General features: G+C 38.7%; 1 protein-coding gene across 20 annotated transcripts in view; it reads right to left on the minus strand.

Annotated features, from left to right (window-relative positions):
- Window positions 1-14,705, minus strand: part of LOC140547029 (neurexin-1a-like) — a 495,217-nt gene that overhangs the window by 235,132 nt on the left and 245,380 nt on the right. For 12 of the 20 annotated variants that reach the window (XM_072670538.1, XM_072670531.1, XM_072670530.1 and 9 more), the window contains 2 exons: window positions 13,623-13,796; window positions 8,093-8,212 (listed from right to left, as the gene is read on the minus strand). In XM_072670538.1, coding sequence (XP_072526639.1) covers window positions 8,093-8,212; window positions 13,623-13,796 — 294 coding nt within the window. Of the gene's footprint in view, window positions 1-8,092; window positions 8,213-10,639; window positions 10,667-13,622; window positions 13,797-14,705 lie in introns of all 20 variants that reach the window. The other 8 variants (XM_072670515.1, XM_072670517.1, XM_072670519.1 and 5 more) reach the window with 1 other exon arrangement.

Here is a 14,705-nt window from a genome sequence, read left to right on the forward strand (position 1 = left end):
TGGTACTGTTTTTTTTATTGTAAAACTCCAGCTCCTATATATCTGAAAGCTACCAGTGAACCTATACAGTTTTTTTATTGAGTTAAAATGCGTTTCAGCCAAACAAGACAGCAACTTCACACATTTCAGTCTCCAAACATTAGAAGGAAGTTATAGCCAAAATTCTCTGCCTGAACTGAAGTCTGGCTTCATTTCCTCTCAGGCTGTTCAGCCAGCCAGAGTCAGACATGTGTGTAAACACACACCGCGCCCTCCTGTGAGCACTGTAGAGTGGTTTTAGGTTCCTAACAAAGTCAGTGTGTGATGCCTCAGACAGTTCTTGCTGCTTTTTTTTTTTCCTTTAACAGTCTGCTACTGAGACGAAAACAACTCGCTGAGAGAGGCTTCAGAGAAATAACGTGAAACGAGTAAATCTGAATTCTAAGGCCGCCAGAGCAAAGGCAAAGGCGACTACAGCATATGCATAAAACATCTTTGCAGTCTACGACATCTGTAGTCAGGACTTGGGGTGTGGATTCGGACAAAGCGGGTTGATGTTTGCTACTAAGACATGAAATTAGCTTTATTGTGCTTAATCTGTGGTGCAATTTAATGATGTAAATAATGCAACTGTACTGCAATTAAATGTCATTGCTTTACCTTGCTGTTTTTGTTTGTGTAAAAAACTTAAGTGCTACATATTACTGCATTTATTTCATTGCCTTTTGCTTTCAAAACAAATAAACAAGCAACATTTGAGATTGTTTAAGCTGTAAGGAAATCAAAAACTGTACACTCCTTGACAGAATTATCTGAGTTGAGACAAAAGCCTAAAAATCACAGTCCATACCAACCAAGACAGAAACATGACCAAGAAGTAGATCAACAGTGCAGTCCAATGTTTCCATATGCTCAGGTACAGAAATGTCATGGCAATTATGGTCTTTTAACTTTTAATTTTAACTTCTTTTCTGGGGCAGAAGGGGTCACAATATATGTGAAAGAATCTGGTGCACAAGTTTACAGTTTTTAGGGGGGGTTCTGAAATCAGGACAGGGTAAAAATATACACATACCCATTCAGATTCTTCATTTAGTTTGAAAATGTCTTTTAATTTGCCAAGGTTACAGCCTCTTAACCTTCCATTAGTGATCTTGATGGACCACAGCTTCTCCTCCTTGTTAGAGCGCATACACAGGGATTGTTTGACAGCACTCATTGGACTGACTAACACACAATAGAATGGGAAAGTTCAAGGAGCTCAGCGCAGAGCTGAGAAGCGTGACTGTTGATTTACCCAAGTCATGAATGTCTACTAAAGCAATTAAAAAAAAACACACAGATTCCAAGACCATCCATTTAAACTGGAAGTTGTTCAAATCTAAGTAGAAGTTATTGGGAGGTGTAGCCTCTTTGCCAAGCTCCTAAAGGGTCCTTCAAACTAAATGAAGAATCTGAAAGGGTATATGTATATTTTTGACCCTGTCCTGATTTCAGAACCACCCTAAAAATGTAAACTTGAGCACCAGATTCTTGTACATATAATGTTACTCCTTCTGCCCCAGAAAAGAAGTTCAGTTTACAGGTATCTTTGAATTTTCAGCCTACTCAAACTCGCTGAGGTTATTCGTGGGTAAATAGCAAAGCACTTTTGTAAGTCGCTCTGGATAAGAGAGTCTGCTAAATGCATTAAATATAAATGTTAAAAGATTGTAAGAAGAAACTGTCATGGCGGAGAGGAAAGGCTTGGTTTAGATGTCCAAAAAACCCAAAAACCACCCAGGAACAGGCCTACCATGGACTGGAAGCTGCTGGAACAACAGTGTGGGTGTCAGTCAAGTGAGTTTTACCTTGCTATGAACTGAGAGGCTGTTGTCCAAGAAAGAAGCCTATTCTTCAAAATCAACACCGTCAAGCTTGACTAAAGTTTGCAGCTGAATCGCGTGGACAGAAAGAACAAAAGTGTTCTTGAGAAAGGTTTTATGGTCAGATTAGACAAGGTCATTTAAAGGAGTAAAGGTGAGGCAATGAACCCAGAACCCAAGAACACAGGATCAACTGTTAAACATGGTGGTGGTAGCAGCATGCTATTGGGCTGAGTTTTGGAACTGGTAAATTACACAAAGTGGACGGAATAATGATGAAGGAGGACGATCTTCAGCATGGTACAATTACTTTTCTGCATCTTTATTATGTCACATGTATTTCATGTTAGCCCAATTTTGTGTGTACCATGTCTGTGTGCTATGTACATAGACTTGCTATAAAAAGTTATGAAATGTGTTTAATATTTTGATTGAAAATATGATTTATGGTTTGATAACCCTGCTCTTTACCCTTACGGTTGCTGATCACAAGAGTGCCAGATCTGCCAGAGGAGGATACTGTGTCCTCACAGTATAGACTAATATTAGCTCTGATATGAGAGACTTACAGTAATATGCAGCGTGATTCTTCATTACTGGAAAGAAACTGAGGCAGAATTAATTAAACTCCTACAGATACAGGATATTCACTTCTTATCTAATAAATCTAAGCCCCTTTCATTAAAAGCACAGGCGCTATGAGTGCCTCTGGTGAAACTGCATCAGTGCCTCCAAAATGGTATTAAACCTCCTTCGTAAGCATCATACAGTGTCAGTAGTGTAACATGCAAGGTCATGTCCTCAGTGCTTAATTGAGCTTAACAGAGATGGAAAATATATGATTTGCCAAGCACAAGTTCCTTATTTTCACTTTCACTAAAGCTATGGAGCAAAATTTTATATAAGTAACAAGGGCTTCATTCGTGCCGGAGCAAGCATTGGGGGTTCTGCGTTGATAATGCACTAAATTGGCTATGATTTTCATCACAACAGTCTCCAACATTGAATAAGGATGATGTAAAACAGATAAAACATCCAGTGAGAAAAGGAAGACCAAAAACCTTCTGGGCAAGACCAACACAAGAGCAGGATTTTACTGGAAAAGACTAAAGAAAGACCACAAACCTACCTGGAAAGACCAAGTCAGGCTTGACCACCCAAATGAGCTTATTAACATCTCCTGGCATCAATTTATCAGCTATATGTTTTAGCATGAACGTGTTTCGAAACTGTTTGTTCTGAAATAGATGTTTAATGAGTGTGTTCAGCCTTACTGAGAGAACTATTCCTGGACTACATGCCTCATGCACCTTCTGCATTTCACTGCATTTCACAACCTCATAGACCTTCTGCCAGTACTGAACATTACAGAACCTCAGAATCTATAATAGAAGCACTCTCAACCACACACAAACCCTATCAAACCCACAGTTGGCATGACTGGACAGAGTCCTGCTCTATTCCAAGAAGGTCAGCTATCGTCCCTGAAGTGGGACACTTGCATCGGTCGACCTTTGTTCAGATAACGGGCCTCATTCATTTTGAGTTTATTTTCTCGCCCCTTCTCTACCGCCTGAACGACTCCTCTGGGTGCTCCCTTGTTGTGGTTCACAAAAAGGCCATCTGTTCGATTTCTGAGAGCTACTGGTGAAACAGAGTGTGGAGATAATTTAATTATTTGTCAACCCTGTATGAGTGCCTCAGAATGGCTTGCTGCTTTTGTTCAAAATTCAGATGATATTTTTGGGACACCTTGATGACCGATCCACTGTTCGTAGCTACTGTTGTGAAGTCGGTCAAGTAACAATAAACCATAGCACATAATTCATTTTCAAGAGTAACCTTCAGCTTATTTCAGGAGTGCCCAAACTTTTGTCTTGGGGAACCAAAGTACAGAAGGTTGGTAGGTTGCAATTCAATTCAATTAAAAGTAGGAAAAATAGAAATCAATTACATACATGTTCTCTGACTGCAAATAACAGAATCCACATACTTTATGAATGCTGAAGGAAACTGCTTTGGGAATGTGGAAGTGGGTCAAATCAAACATCCTGAGATGTGCATTGAGGTACGTGCCAGCTGGATACACAATATCTAGAACATGTTTCTGTCTGTATGTTGGTAAACTGGCCATCATGCCCATTTTTGACCAATTATTTGACCAATCCTTTAAAACAAACGGTAGGTTACAGTGTAGATCAGTGGTTCTCAGAACAGTCCCAAGAACCCACAGATGGCCCACATTTTTGTTCTATACCTGTGTGCTGTAAGGTGGATTGGAGCAAACATCTAACTTAGGATCCATGACGACAGATACTTCTATCTTTTCTAGCTCGCAACATTATAACTGCTGAAGGTTTGTGAATCTTCTGCTCAGGGACATGGATAGATCAATTACATACTGGGTATGTCTAAAATCCTAACTTAAATAAAATACAGTGGTTTAAACAGTAGTAACAATAATGCTACTTTTAAAAGTAATGTGGCCACTAGGTGGCACATATTTCTGTGCCAAACCTGGGTGTTGTGAGAAGGATTGGAGCAAAGAGCTGTCTTGGGGTCCAAAGTTAAGTATCACTTGTGTAGACAATGTTAACTTATCCAGCTAGCAACATTAAAACTGCTGAAGGTGGGTGAATCAATAGATCAATTAAATGTGTACATTTAATGAGTTTGACCTAATAAGAGGCTAGAAGTAGCCCTACTATAACCACTGCAACTTATCTAAGCTTTGTCCCCCAAATTATCAACAAAATGAACAGTGAAATCAACAGCCAAGTCCAAAAGGTCCTTTTCACACAACTCCACTGTAATTTTCCACTCTTCCTCTACTCTAATCATTTGTCCTTGTTCTTCTCGTTTCTCAGTCCAGTCCATCTGGTCAGTTTGTTCGGAGAAACAACAGAGAATTTCCATCACTATTCTGCATGGACCTTTCTGATTGTTAGCAATGAGGAAGCAGAAGGCCTCAGCCAAGCTGTTAATTCATTCATCCCTGTTAACAACTGAGGAGACACCATCCCAGTGCCAAAGTGTGTCTATTATAGCAATATCAACATTCAGAAGAAACGTGCTTGAGTTAGAAATAGTCGCAAATGTTTGTAGGTTATTGTTAGGTGTTAAGTAATAGGGGAAAATGGAGCAGAAAAAGGAAATGAATATTAATAGACAATAGAGCAGCTCTTCTGTATTTCATATTCTTCACACAGCCAGTCAAACCAACCAATGGACCACATTGACTAATGGAGCTTGTAGGTCAGGACTTGTCGTCAGCTTCTAATTACAGCGTAAGGCATCTAAAATGGAATTCACACATCTCCAGCGACCTTTGAAATGCCAGAAAGGCAATTTGTGATGGCTGCAGGCTGGGTGAGGATGGCCAAACAGGAACAAATGACTTAGCACAAGATTTGCATTCAGAGAGTCCGACTCTACTTACCTTCCATTCAAGCGTTATGGTCCAAAAGCACTTTGGCCTATAGTAATGTCACTCTCATATCTACACAGCCTAATTGTGAGCTTCATAGGTTCATTAGGTACTAAATAACAAACCTTAAAAAACTTTAGAAAAACTCTTTGTCTGTAATTTACTATTATGTCTACTATGGATTTTGCACTTGTAAACTGTACTAATGATAATAAATAATACTGATTATGATTTGTAACACATATACAGTGCCTTTCAATGGTATTTAACCTAATTATCATTTAATTTGTTAATTTGTTAAAAATGACCTGGACTATACTTTGATATTTTGCTGTCATGTTTTATTTTGAAACCCTCAAAATCAATTCATTAATCGATTCAGTAGTAAGTAGTTCAGCCATGTAAAGTGGAAAAATGCTGGCTAACAAGTATAGCCAAATGCAACAGCTAAACGTAAGCCTAATCATAACCTAGTTTGAACGTAAACTGCTTCTACGTTTGAGTAGACGAGCTACTAAAATTTTATTGGTTGCACCAAGCACACTAGTTTTAACATATCTCTAATTTACAACTTAAAACTTAATGGTAAAATGGCTGATTGGATGACTGGTTCTAAGCGTTGTGAAAACTGCCATAAAAACCAAAATCCTCCTCGGATTGTGATGTAATGAGTTCTTAGTGACAGGTTAAACCCTGTTGATCAGTTCTTACATACATATTGCTGGTCAAAAATAAAAAGATCACAATCCTCCTAGTCACAGATTTACAGCTCAACACACACAGAAACAAAGCTCTTACAATCTCTACAACTTTGCCACGAAGATACTTCACTACAGGGTTATTTCTAAACCCAGTGGGTGACTCAAGTTCAGGTTCACAAGTCAATGAAGAGCCAGCAGAGCAGTTTTACTGTGAGCAGTTACTATCATGTAGACTCAAGAAACACATTTTCATTCATACTGCTGGCTTTACCATCCTGAAATACACCGTTTGTAACATTACATATAACCTGAGAGGGACACATTGTTGAAGATTATTAGCATTATTAGTATGTGATATATATATATATATATATATATATATATATATATATATATATATATATATATATGTGTATACTAATGTGAGCGACTTGTAAGTATATTACTTCTTGTTTATCTTGGAGAACATTCCTGATTGGCTGCAGAAGGTTAAAAAAACTTTTGCAGCAGTGTTTTGGTCTACCATCACTTTACACAGGACTAGCTGAGATGTATGTAAAGTCCCTGGGGAGCAACTGAAATGCTGCATGCTGCTAATTTTCAATTAACTATGTTCAACGTGTGGTTTAGGATGGACTTGACACCTAAACCACACCTAACCTACGACCAAAACTTATGTTGCAACTGGCTGCTGGCCTTTGCTTTCAATTATTAAAAAGTTCTCCTTTTCTGGATAAATGACCTTATATCAAGTACCACTGTTCAGACTGTGAATCTGAAGGAAAGCTGTAAAAAAACCAGTGAGGATTCTAAGGAAATTAGAGAAGTTATAGATATGCTCATAAAAGCTTAGAAAAAGATACAAAATTGTCTCCAAGAGTTTGAATGTCCCGATCAGCACTGGTGGATCAATTGTTAGGAACTGGAAGCTGCATCATAACACCCAGGGACTGTCTGCCCCTCAAAACTCAGAGTCAGAGCAAAAATGGAACTAAAGAGGGAAGCCACAAAGAGGTCAGCGATCACTTTGAAGGAGGTCAGTGGCTGAGACTGGAGTGAAAGTGCACCAGGCTTGATATAATCGATGGACAAATACAGAAAGATACTGAAGGTGAATCTTCTTCAGTCTGAAAAACTTTCAGCAGGACAGTGATAATCAAGAATAAGGAGAAACAACACAGAAGTGGCTGAACAACAGAAACATGTTGATTAAAGCCCAGATCTTAATACTGAATATACTCTCTGGAACAATCTGCCAAAGTGTTCTTCTTGTGTATATGTATGTGTATGTATACAGGATTCAGCTTCAACTCACAGCTGAAATCATCCAGCAAAAAAACAAAAATACCACCTAATGAATTGAAAACACCTCCTTGCCTCATTTAAGGTCAGTGTTCAGGATAGCACAGCTGGATGTCCACATTGCTAACTTAGAAGAATATAAAGGCTTGTTTCACTAAAGTTCTCCAAAGAACACCTAGACGATCCTCTGGAGTCCTAAGTGGAGTTGTTCAGCTGACATGGGCCTCTTTTTGTCTAACCACTTTTAAGTAAGAACCTCATATCAACCTTTCATCAAGGCATGGTGGTGGAAGTGTTTGGAGATGCTTTGCTGCACAGCCTAAACGCCTTGCTACCATTGATGAAACTCTGAATTCTGCTCTGTTTTGGAGAATTCTTCATGGAATGTCAGGTCTTCTGTAAAGGAGCTAAAACTGTAGCCTAGTTGGGCCTGGCAACAGGACAATGACCCAGAAGCACACAAGGACTGGATGTTAAATATATTTTTCTAACATGCATAAAAGGTTCACCTCATTGCTGTGTTTATTTGGTACCTATGTATTGTTAGGTCTTTGAGATGTAATGTCATTCAGTGTTCGGAATGTGCACAAATTCAAGAACTGAGACATGGAAAAAACATTCACAGCATGTATATACACTCAATAAATGTATAGATGCTCCCACTGCAAGTCTTCTGGGTCTCCCAGTATAAAGTACTATGTATTAATTAAATAAATAAAGCAAATCATTTAATTCAGCAGTGGTATGTCCTTAGCAGACCCCTCTGGCTATGTGATAAGCGTTATGATGAGCGCAGACAGCTAAGCCAGTTCACTTACCATCGCTGCACAGAGGCCCTCCGAACGAGGTCATACTACAGTCACAGCTGAAACCCTCCCACTGCTGCAGGCACACGCCCTGATTTGCACAAGAGTCCTCCTGACAAGTGGTGCTTGGGCCTAGAGAGAGAGAGAGAGAGAGAGAGAGAGAGACAGAGACAGAGACAGAGCATATATAACACAGAGAGAGGGAGAGAGAGAGAGAGAGAGAGAGAGAGAAACATAGATGTTCAGCACCTACATCCCATTACTGAGAGTGTCTCCAGCTTATTGGTTTACATCTGAATTCGACCACTTTATGTTTTTTTGTTTTGTTTTTGCAATTTCAATGTCTGGTTATAGAAAGTGAATCATCAGGATTCATAGAATTGAGGAGTCCATCTACAAAACGAGGGTCATTTGCTTTGGTGATGTTTCCTGCGATGAATTAAGCACAAAAATATTCCAAAGTGTTTTTTTTAAGAGTTCTTCTTAACATCAATATAAGGAAATGCAATTTCCTAAGGAGAAACATATTATTTCTAATTATTTTTCATGAGTATGTGACCCTTTTCACACTGACCGCATTGACCAATTTGATATCTAAAATATCACCATTTTCATTTCACAAAACTCATCTAGCTAAATGAATTGCAGGATGTAATTTTCAACTAGCCAATCAGACCACAGGAGGGAAAAAAATCAACTAGTCTTTCAGACTCTAAGAGGTTAAATCAATCAAATTGCAGGAGGGAACAAGCCAATTAGATTGCAGGAGGGGAAAACTCGACTAGCCAATCAGACTGAAAAAACTATTTACTACATTAAAATAAATATTTTCTTCTTTATTAAAACGTAAACAGTGTTTCCAAAAGTACTCAGACACTTCTTTCAATAAGTGAATTAGGCTACTTATAATGCACAGATTGGGATGCTATACAGCAGCCTAATGTCACTTTGCCCAATGCTCATCATTGACTAAAAGGGTATACACCAGTATCCAACTTGTATCTAACCTCACTAATGATTTACCTGCTGCTAAATGCAATCAAATCCTCAAATGAAATTCCAAATAAGAAGTGTAAAGCTTTCCTGGAAGAGTTCATTACTGTAGTAAATTGGGATGAGCATTGGATGAACGGGTATCTTCACACCCCTGAACCTATACACTACATATATAACTACATTTATACATACAGCTGAGACACGGATGCATACAGGGCTCACACAGAGAGTGTAACAGATACACTACCTGCAGAAGAACAACCAGAGAAAGACACACATTCATGCAGAAACAAATCCAGCCTCACTTTTTATTTCCAATATAGTTTAAGATTACCAGCACTTTTATGTAGATTTATGCACAAAGGTTTAGTTTATGCTTATATTAAATGCATATTCATAAAGCAAATAAACAAACAAACAAAATAAATAAAATAACACCAGAAAAAAAAAGGATTCATCAGCTTTTAGGAAATTACTTTCTGGTCTCAATCTTATAGCACTGTGCTTTGAGAGAGAGAAATTCTAAAGAAACCTTTGCTTGAGTGAAAGGTTCTTCACCGATATAAAGATTCTTCACACATCTCTATCACAGAACATGGTTCCTTATGAAACGAACTGTGGTTCTTGAATGAAATCGTTCAAAGCGGCTTTATTTTTGAGGGTGCACATCTTCACCTGCACACATCAGGGTGGAATTATAAAGGTATACAGGCATGTGTGTGTGTGTGTGTGTGTGTGTGTGTGTGTGTGTATAAGAGAGAGAGAGAGAGAGAGAGAGAGAGAGAGAGAGAGAGAGAGAGAGAAAATAAAGATTAAAAGCAGGGTCTGTCTGTCCAGTGCTTTCTCTGTATGCCTGTCCCTGTATCTGTCCTCAATTAATGAGAATGTTAATGAAATGTTAGTGAAATGTTAGTGACATGATTTCTGAGTCATTTTAGGTTAATTATTATTAATGTTATTGTTATTCACTGATTAATGTGTGACTTATTAGAAGAAACTATTGGGACATGTATTGGAAAACAACATGGAATGCTTTTTAATGTATGTTGGGATTATGGTTGTGATTATTATTGTTGTTATTATTATTATTATTATTATTTTTATAAATGTAGTAAAGCCAATGGGACAACAGTATGTTATTATTACCCAACAGTAGTAGTGGTAGTACTTATAATTATGGAATTTATAGCAATTTTAGCTTTACTTAAATCATTATTTCATTACCATTTGACATTCAATTGAACACAAATCTGCTGAACATCTGTAAGCACCTGCATGCAGTTGGTACTGAGAGCATGCATCTGGCAGGAGAAATGAGGAAATCTGTGGAATAAATGATAAATGGAAAACTGAACTGCATGGTAAAGTGGTCAGGTGAGCCCCATGGCCAGAGATACAAAGGTGTGTACAGACGTTTGTATTCTGTCCAAAAAGGTGAGCGGACAACTGAACGTACAGGAATCTCGTTTAGGATGGTGGTGGTGGTGGTAATGGTGACGGTGAAGGTGAAGGTGCGAGGTAGCAAGTGCAGCGATCTTTTAAACAAGCAAAGCGACTATCTACCTTGCAGGTCAGCTTTCATCATTGCAACTTTTGTCAGCAAAAACCAATCGAGGAAAGAAAAAGAAATATACAGGAGTTAGTAGAAGTACTGAAAGCAGATACCAGCAAGATGCTGCTGAGCACCCGACATACAGCCAGAAAATAGAGAGACAGGCATGATCGATAGATAGATAGATAGATAGCCAGACAGACAGACAGATAGATTGACAGATACACAGACAGACAGATAGAAAGAAAGATAGATAGAAATAAGAAAGAAAGAAAGAAATCTATGAAGATAGACATATAGACAGATATATAGACAGACAGACAGATAGATATATTTATACATATAGATTTATAGATCTATAGATAAATCTATACAGACAGACACATAGATAGATACATATATAGATAGATAGATAGACAGACAGACAGACAGACAGACAGATAGATAGATATACAGACAGACAGACAGACAGACAGATAGATAGATAGATAGATAGATAGATATACAGACAGACAGACAGATAGATAGACAGATAGACATACAGATAGACAGATATACAGATAGATAGATAGATAGATAGATAGATATATAGATAGATAGATAGATAGATAGATAGATATACAGATAGATAGATATACAGATAGATAGATAGATAGATATACAGATAGATAGATAGATATACAGATAGATAGATAGATAGATATACAGATAGATAGATAGATATACAGATAGATAGATAGATAGATAGTCTGGTTCACATGTTTTAGTGTCAGTGTTTGCATTTGACTTCGCCCTCTGCCTCACCTTTTGTTCATTAGCCCCATGTGCTTCTTGTTCCTTGCCCTGCCCCATTGTTATTCCTCTCAGGTGTTTATTGTCTTGTCCATGTAAAAGTAGCTCTTTGCATGTTTTATGTGGCTTTTGTCTGGTCTTGTGTGCTTGATACACAGTGGTTATGGGTTCTCATGTTTCTGCATGTTTGGCTTTGTTTTAATGGAGCATGTACTTGTGCTTACACCCCGCCTCCAAACCTCCTTTCAAACCGTAACAAGAACACAGGGCCATATTTACAACTCTGCAAATCAAATGATAATGAGATCCAACGCAAGGAGAAAAGGAAACTGATCACTGCATAAAATTAAATCAAAGACATATTTTGAACGAGGACCAAAAATAAAACAAGCCAAGCACATTCCCCAAAGCGAATCCAGCACAAGCACAAGCCCGCCATCCATTATTCAAAAGGCCGCTCCTGGCAAACTCTCCAATACAGTAAGCGAGCAGGAGGCACAATGGAACGGGGGTGAAGTAAGAGATAACTCTGACAATACAAATAATCCACTAAGTGTAATCTGATTATGGTAAAATGCTACACAAATGGCAGGAGGCAGCTTTAGAACATTCCAGCAGAGTCTACTCACACTTTATTAGCCATAAAGTCCGCCAGAGGGGTGTGTGTGTGTGTGTGTGTGTGTGTGTGTGTCTGTGTGTGTGTGTGTGTGAAAGAGAGAAAGTTGTTTACATTAGCCACTGAAATCCACAACAGTGAGCAATGTCTATTCAGTGAGTCTGAATTCAATCTGAGCAAATAGGAACAGTGGATGTGAGACAATGGAGGGATATAACTGTGTTTCTCCTAATCCTGGTCAAATGTAATTATAGTCAAATAATGACATGCAACTAGCAGAGTAGGCCTTAGAATTTCTGGGACTTACAAAACATGCATGACTGTATATTTTTGTACATTAGAAAGCTGATTGTATTTAAGCTCAGCAAGTATTACAGTACTAGTTTTGATCTAACGTTAGGGAGCAACCTGTGGTATCCAAGTTGAGAAAGCCAAGCAGTCTCACAAATTTTGTCAGAAGATTTTCTCTGGGCTAATATCTAAGTTATAGAATACAGATTTATAAATATAAGATGGTTTAGAATTCCTTCTAGATATAACCTTTAGGACTCAGAAGACAAGAATGTTAAGTACTGAAAAAGTGTATCAGAAAGAATTACCTGAGAGAGAATTTGGCAGTAAGAGTGGACAATTGGAATTAGGTGCTAGCTACCCCACAATATATACTGCCACAATAGCCACCACAATATATACTGTTTAGTACTGTGCTTACTATCATGCAGCTTTCTGAATCAAAATTGAATCACTGTAGAAATATGAGGAATTATGATAAATCTTTTTAGTATATTAACTTCTAATGTTCTTTAGCTGTCATTTTTGAATAATCTTCAGCTCCATTCATCATTCTGGATACCTCTAAAAACCTACAAATGTGAACTCTTTTTAAAATCTGTACCTTTTGTTCCATATCAGACAGACCTAGTTTGGAAAAAGCTCAACAAAATAATTATATTAGCAAATTATGAATAAAGTGTCTTCACAGGTACAGAAGATGAGCCATTAGGTCTTATCCCGTCTGAGGTATGTCATCACTAAAGCAAAAGCAGTTTGGGGTGTCAGGGGCTGTCTTTCTTGCTTCTCCTAACACTCGCCTGCATGCATTCGCCCCATCCACTCCCAGTTTAATTATTCACACGGTTTTATCCCGTCTGATTTGCTTTTTAGGCCTCGTCAGACCCCTCTCTTAGAAATATGCGTGCCTTCTCTTCTGAGCTGGATGCTTAATGGTTGGAGCTTCTCAAATGCTAGAGTGCATCTGAAGAAGAGATCAAGCCGTAAATTGAATCCTTGAGTGTGTAAAAACTGCCAAAGAAAGCCATGATCATTAGCAGTGAAAACACTGCTCACAAACTTCTGACGTGCTTGCTGTGGTCAGACGGATTCTGTTCAGGTCTTGAGTCTTGCACCAATTTGTTGCATTTGCTCCGTAATCATTTATTTACGCCTCTGAGCTCGCGGACATGTTGCCTGCTTGCATTACTGTATTTACATCTGTAGCTGGAAGCAAATGTGCTTACTATAAAACAAAACAATGGGGGGGGGGATTTGATTGTGCCACCTAGTGGCCAGCGCAGGCCAGGTCTTACCTTCACAGCCCCTCTCGATCTGACCCACGCACGTGAGAGCGTCCGAGATGAGGTCAGGAAGCCGGCCGTTCAGGTCCATGGAGGCAAGGCAGCCTTGGAAGCCCTCTTTGGCGTGCACCAGCTTGGGCAGCTCTTTGTACATCTCTTTGGCCACGCCCCCAATATACAGGTCTCCTGTAGATGGGAATATCCGATGTTATGCCATAGCAGTAGACAGATGTTTCTGGGCCTCATACATAATTCACATAACTTTCTACACTCTTAGATTCAGTGCCGTCAAACTTCTCATTTTGGCTTAGCTGTGAATTTCTACCAACTTAAAGAGGGATTTCAAGGACTTTTCAAAACTTTAGCATGATTCAATAACCAAGAAGTAAACAACGTACTCCAGAGTATTTTGATCTGAAGTGGTGCATCGTGGAGAAAGGAGAGTGTGAAAGTCCACCAAAATACATTTTCCTTAGTGACTGTGTGTTTTTACAACGTCCTGAATGTACCCTTTATCCTGTATGTATTTATGAAGTGTTTTAATCCAACATCCTATCATATGTCTATTGTATCCGGCATCATGCAGCATATTAACAACACATTTTGTATAAAAGCTTTCTCTGAAGATCTTTTTAGAGGCATACAACTCTCCAGGCGTCTGGTCCCATCTACCTCCACTGTGATGCCGTACGTTGCCCTAGAAGATCTCTAATGATGAAAAAATATTGAATCTTCTACGCTTGATAAGGCTCGTCAGCCTCAACTACATCAACTACGCGCTGGTCCTTCTCATGCAGAGGAGTCTTGTCTAAAACTTCATGCTGCAAGTGGTGTACACAATCATTGCCCATTGCTTTTACAGGTGGAGGGAGGGTTCTAAAAGCAGTACAGTTGAATCACCACTTTCAAACTGATGCACCCCTGTGTGTGAGTAATGAACGTGGAGAGAAGCCAAGGAGACCTGTGTCTCATGGTCATATGATACTACTGCACTCCAGTGGTGAACATGCATAGTGCTGGAAAGGGACATTGGCCTTAAGAGCAGACACTAAAGCTGATACTGTGAAGCTTTTATTACTTTACAAATTCAGAGAT

Source organism: Salminus brasiliensis, chromosome 24 (genome assembly GCF_030463535.1).
Source record: "Salminus brasiliensis chromosome 24, fSalBra1.hap2, whole genome shotgun sequence".
Lineage (NCBI taxonomy): Eukaryota > Metazoa > Chordata > Actinopteri > Characiformes > Bryconidae > Salminus > Salminus brasiliensis.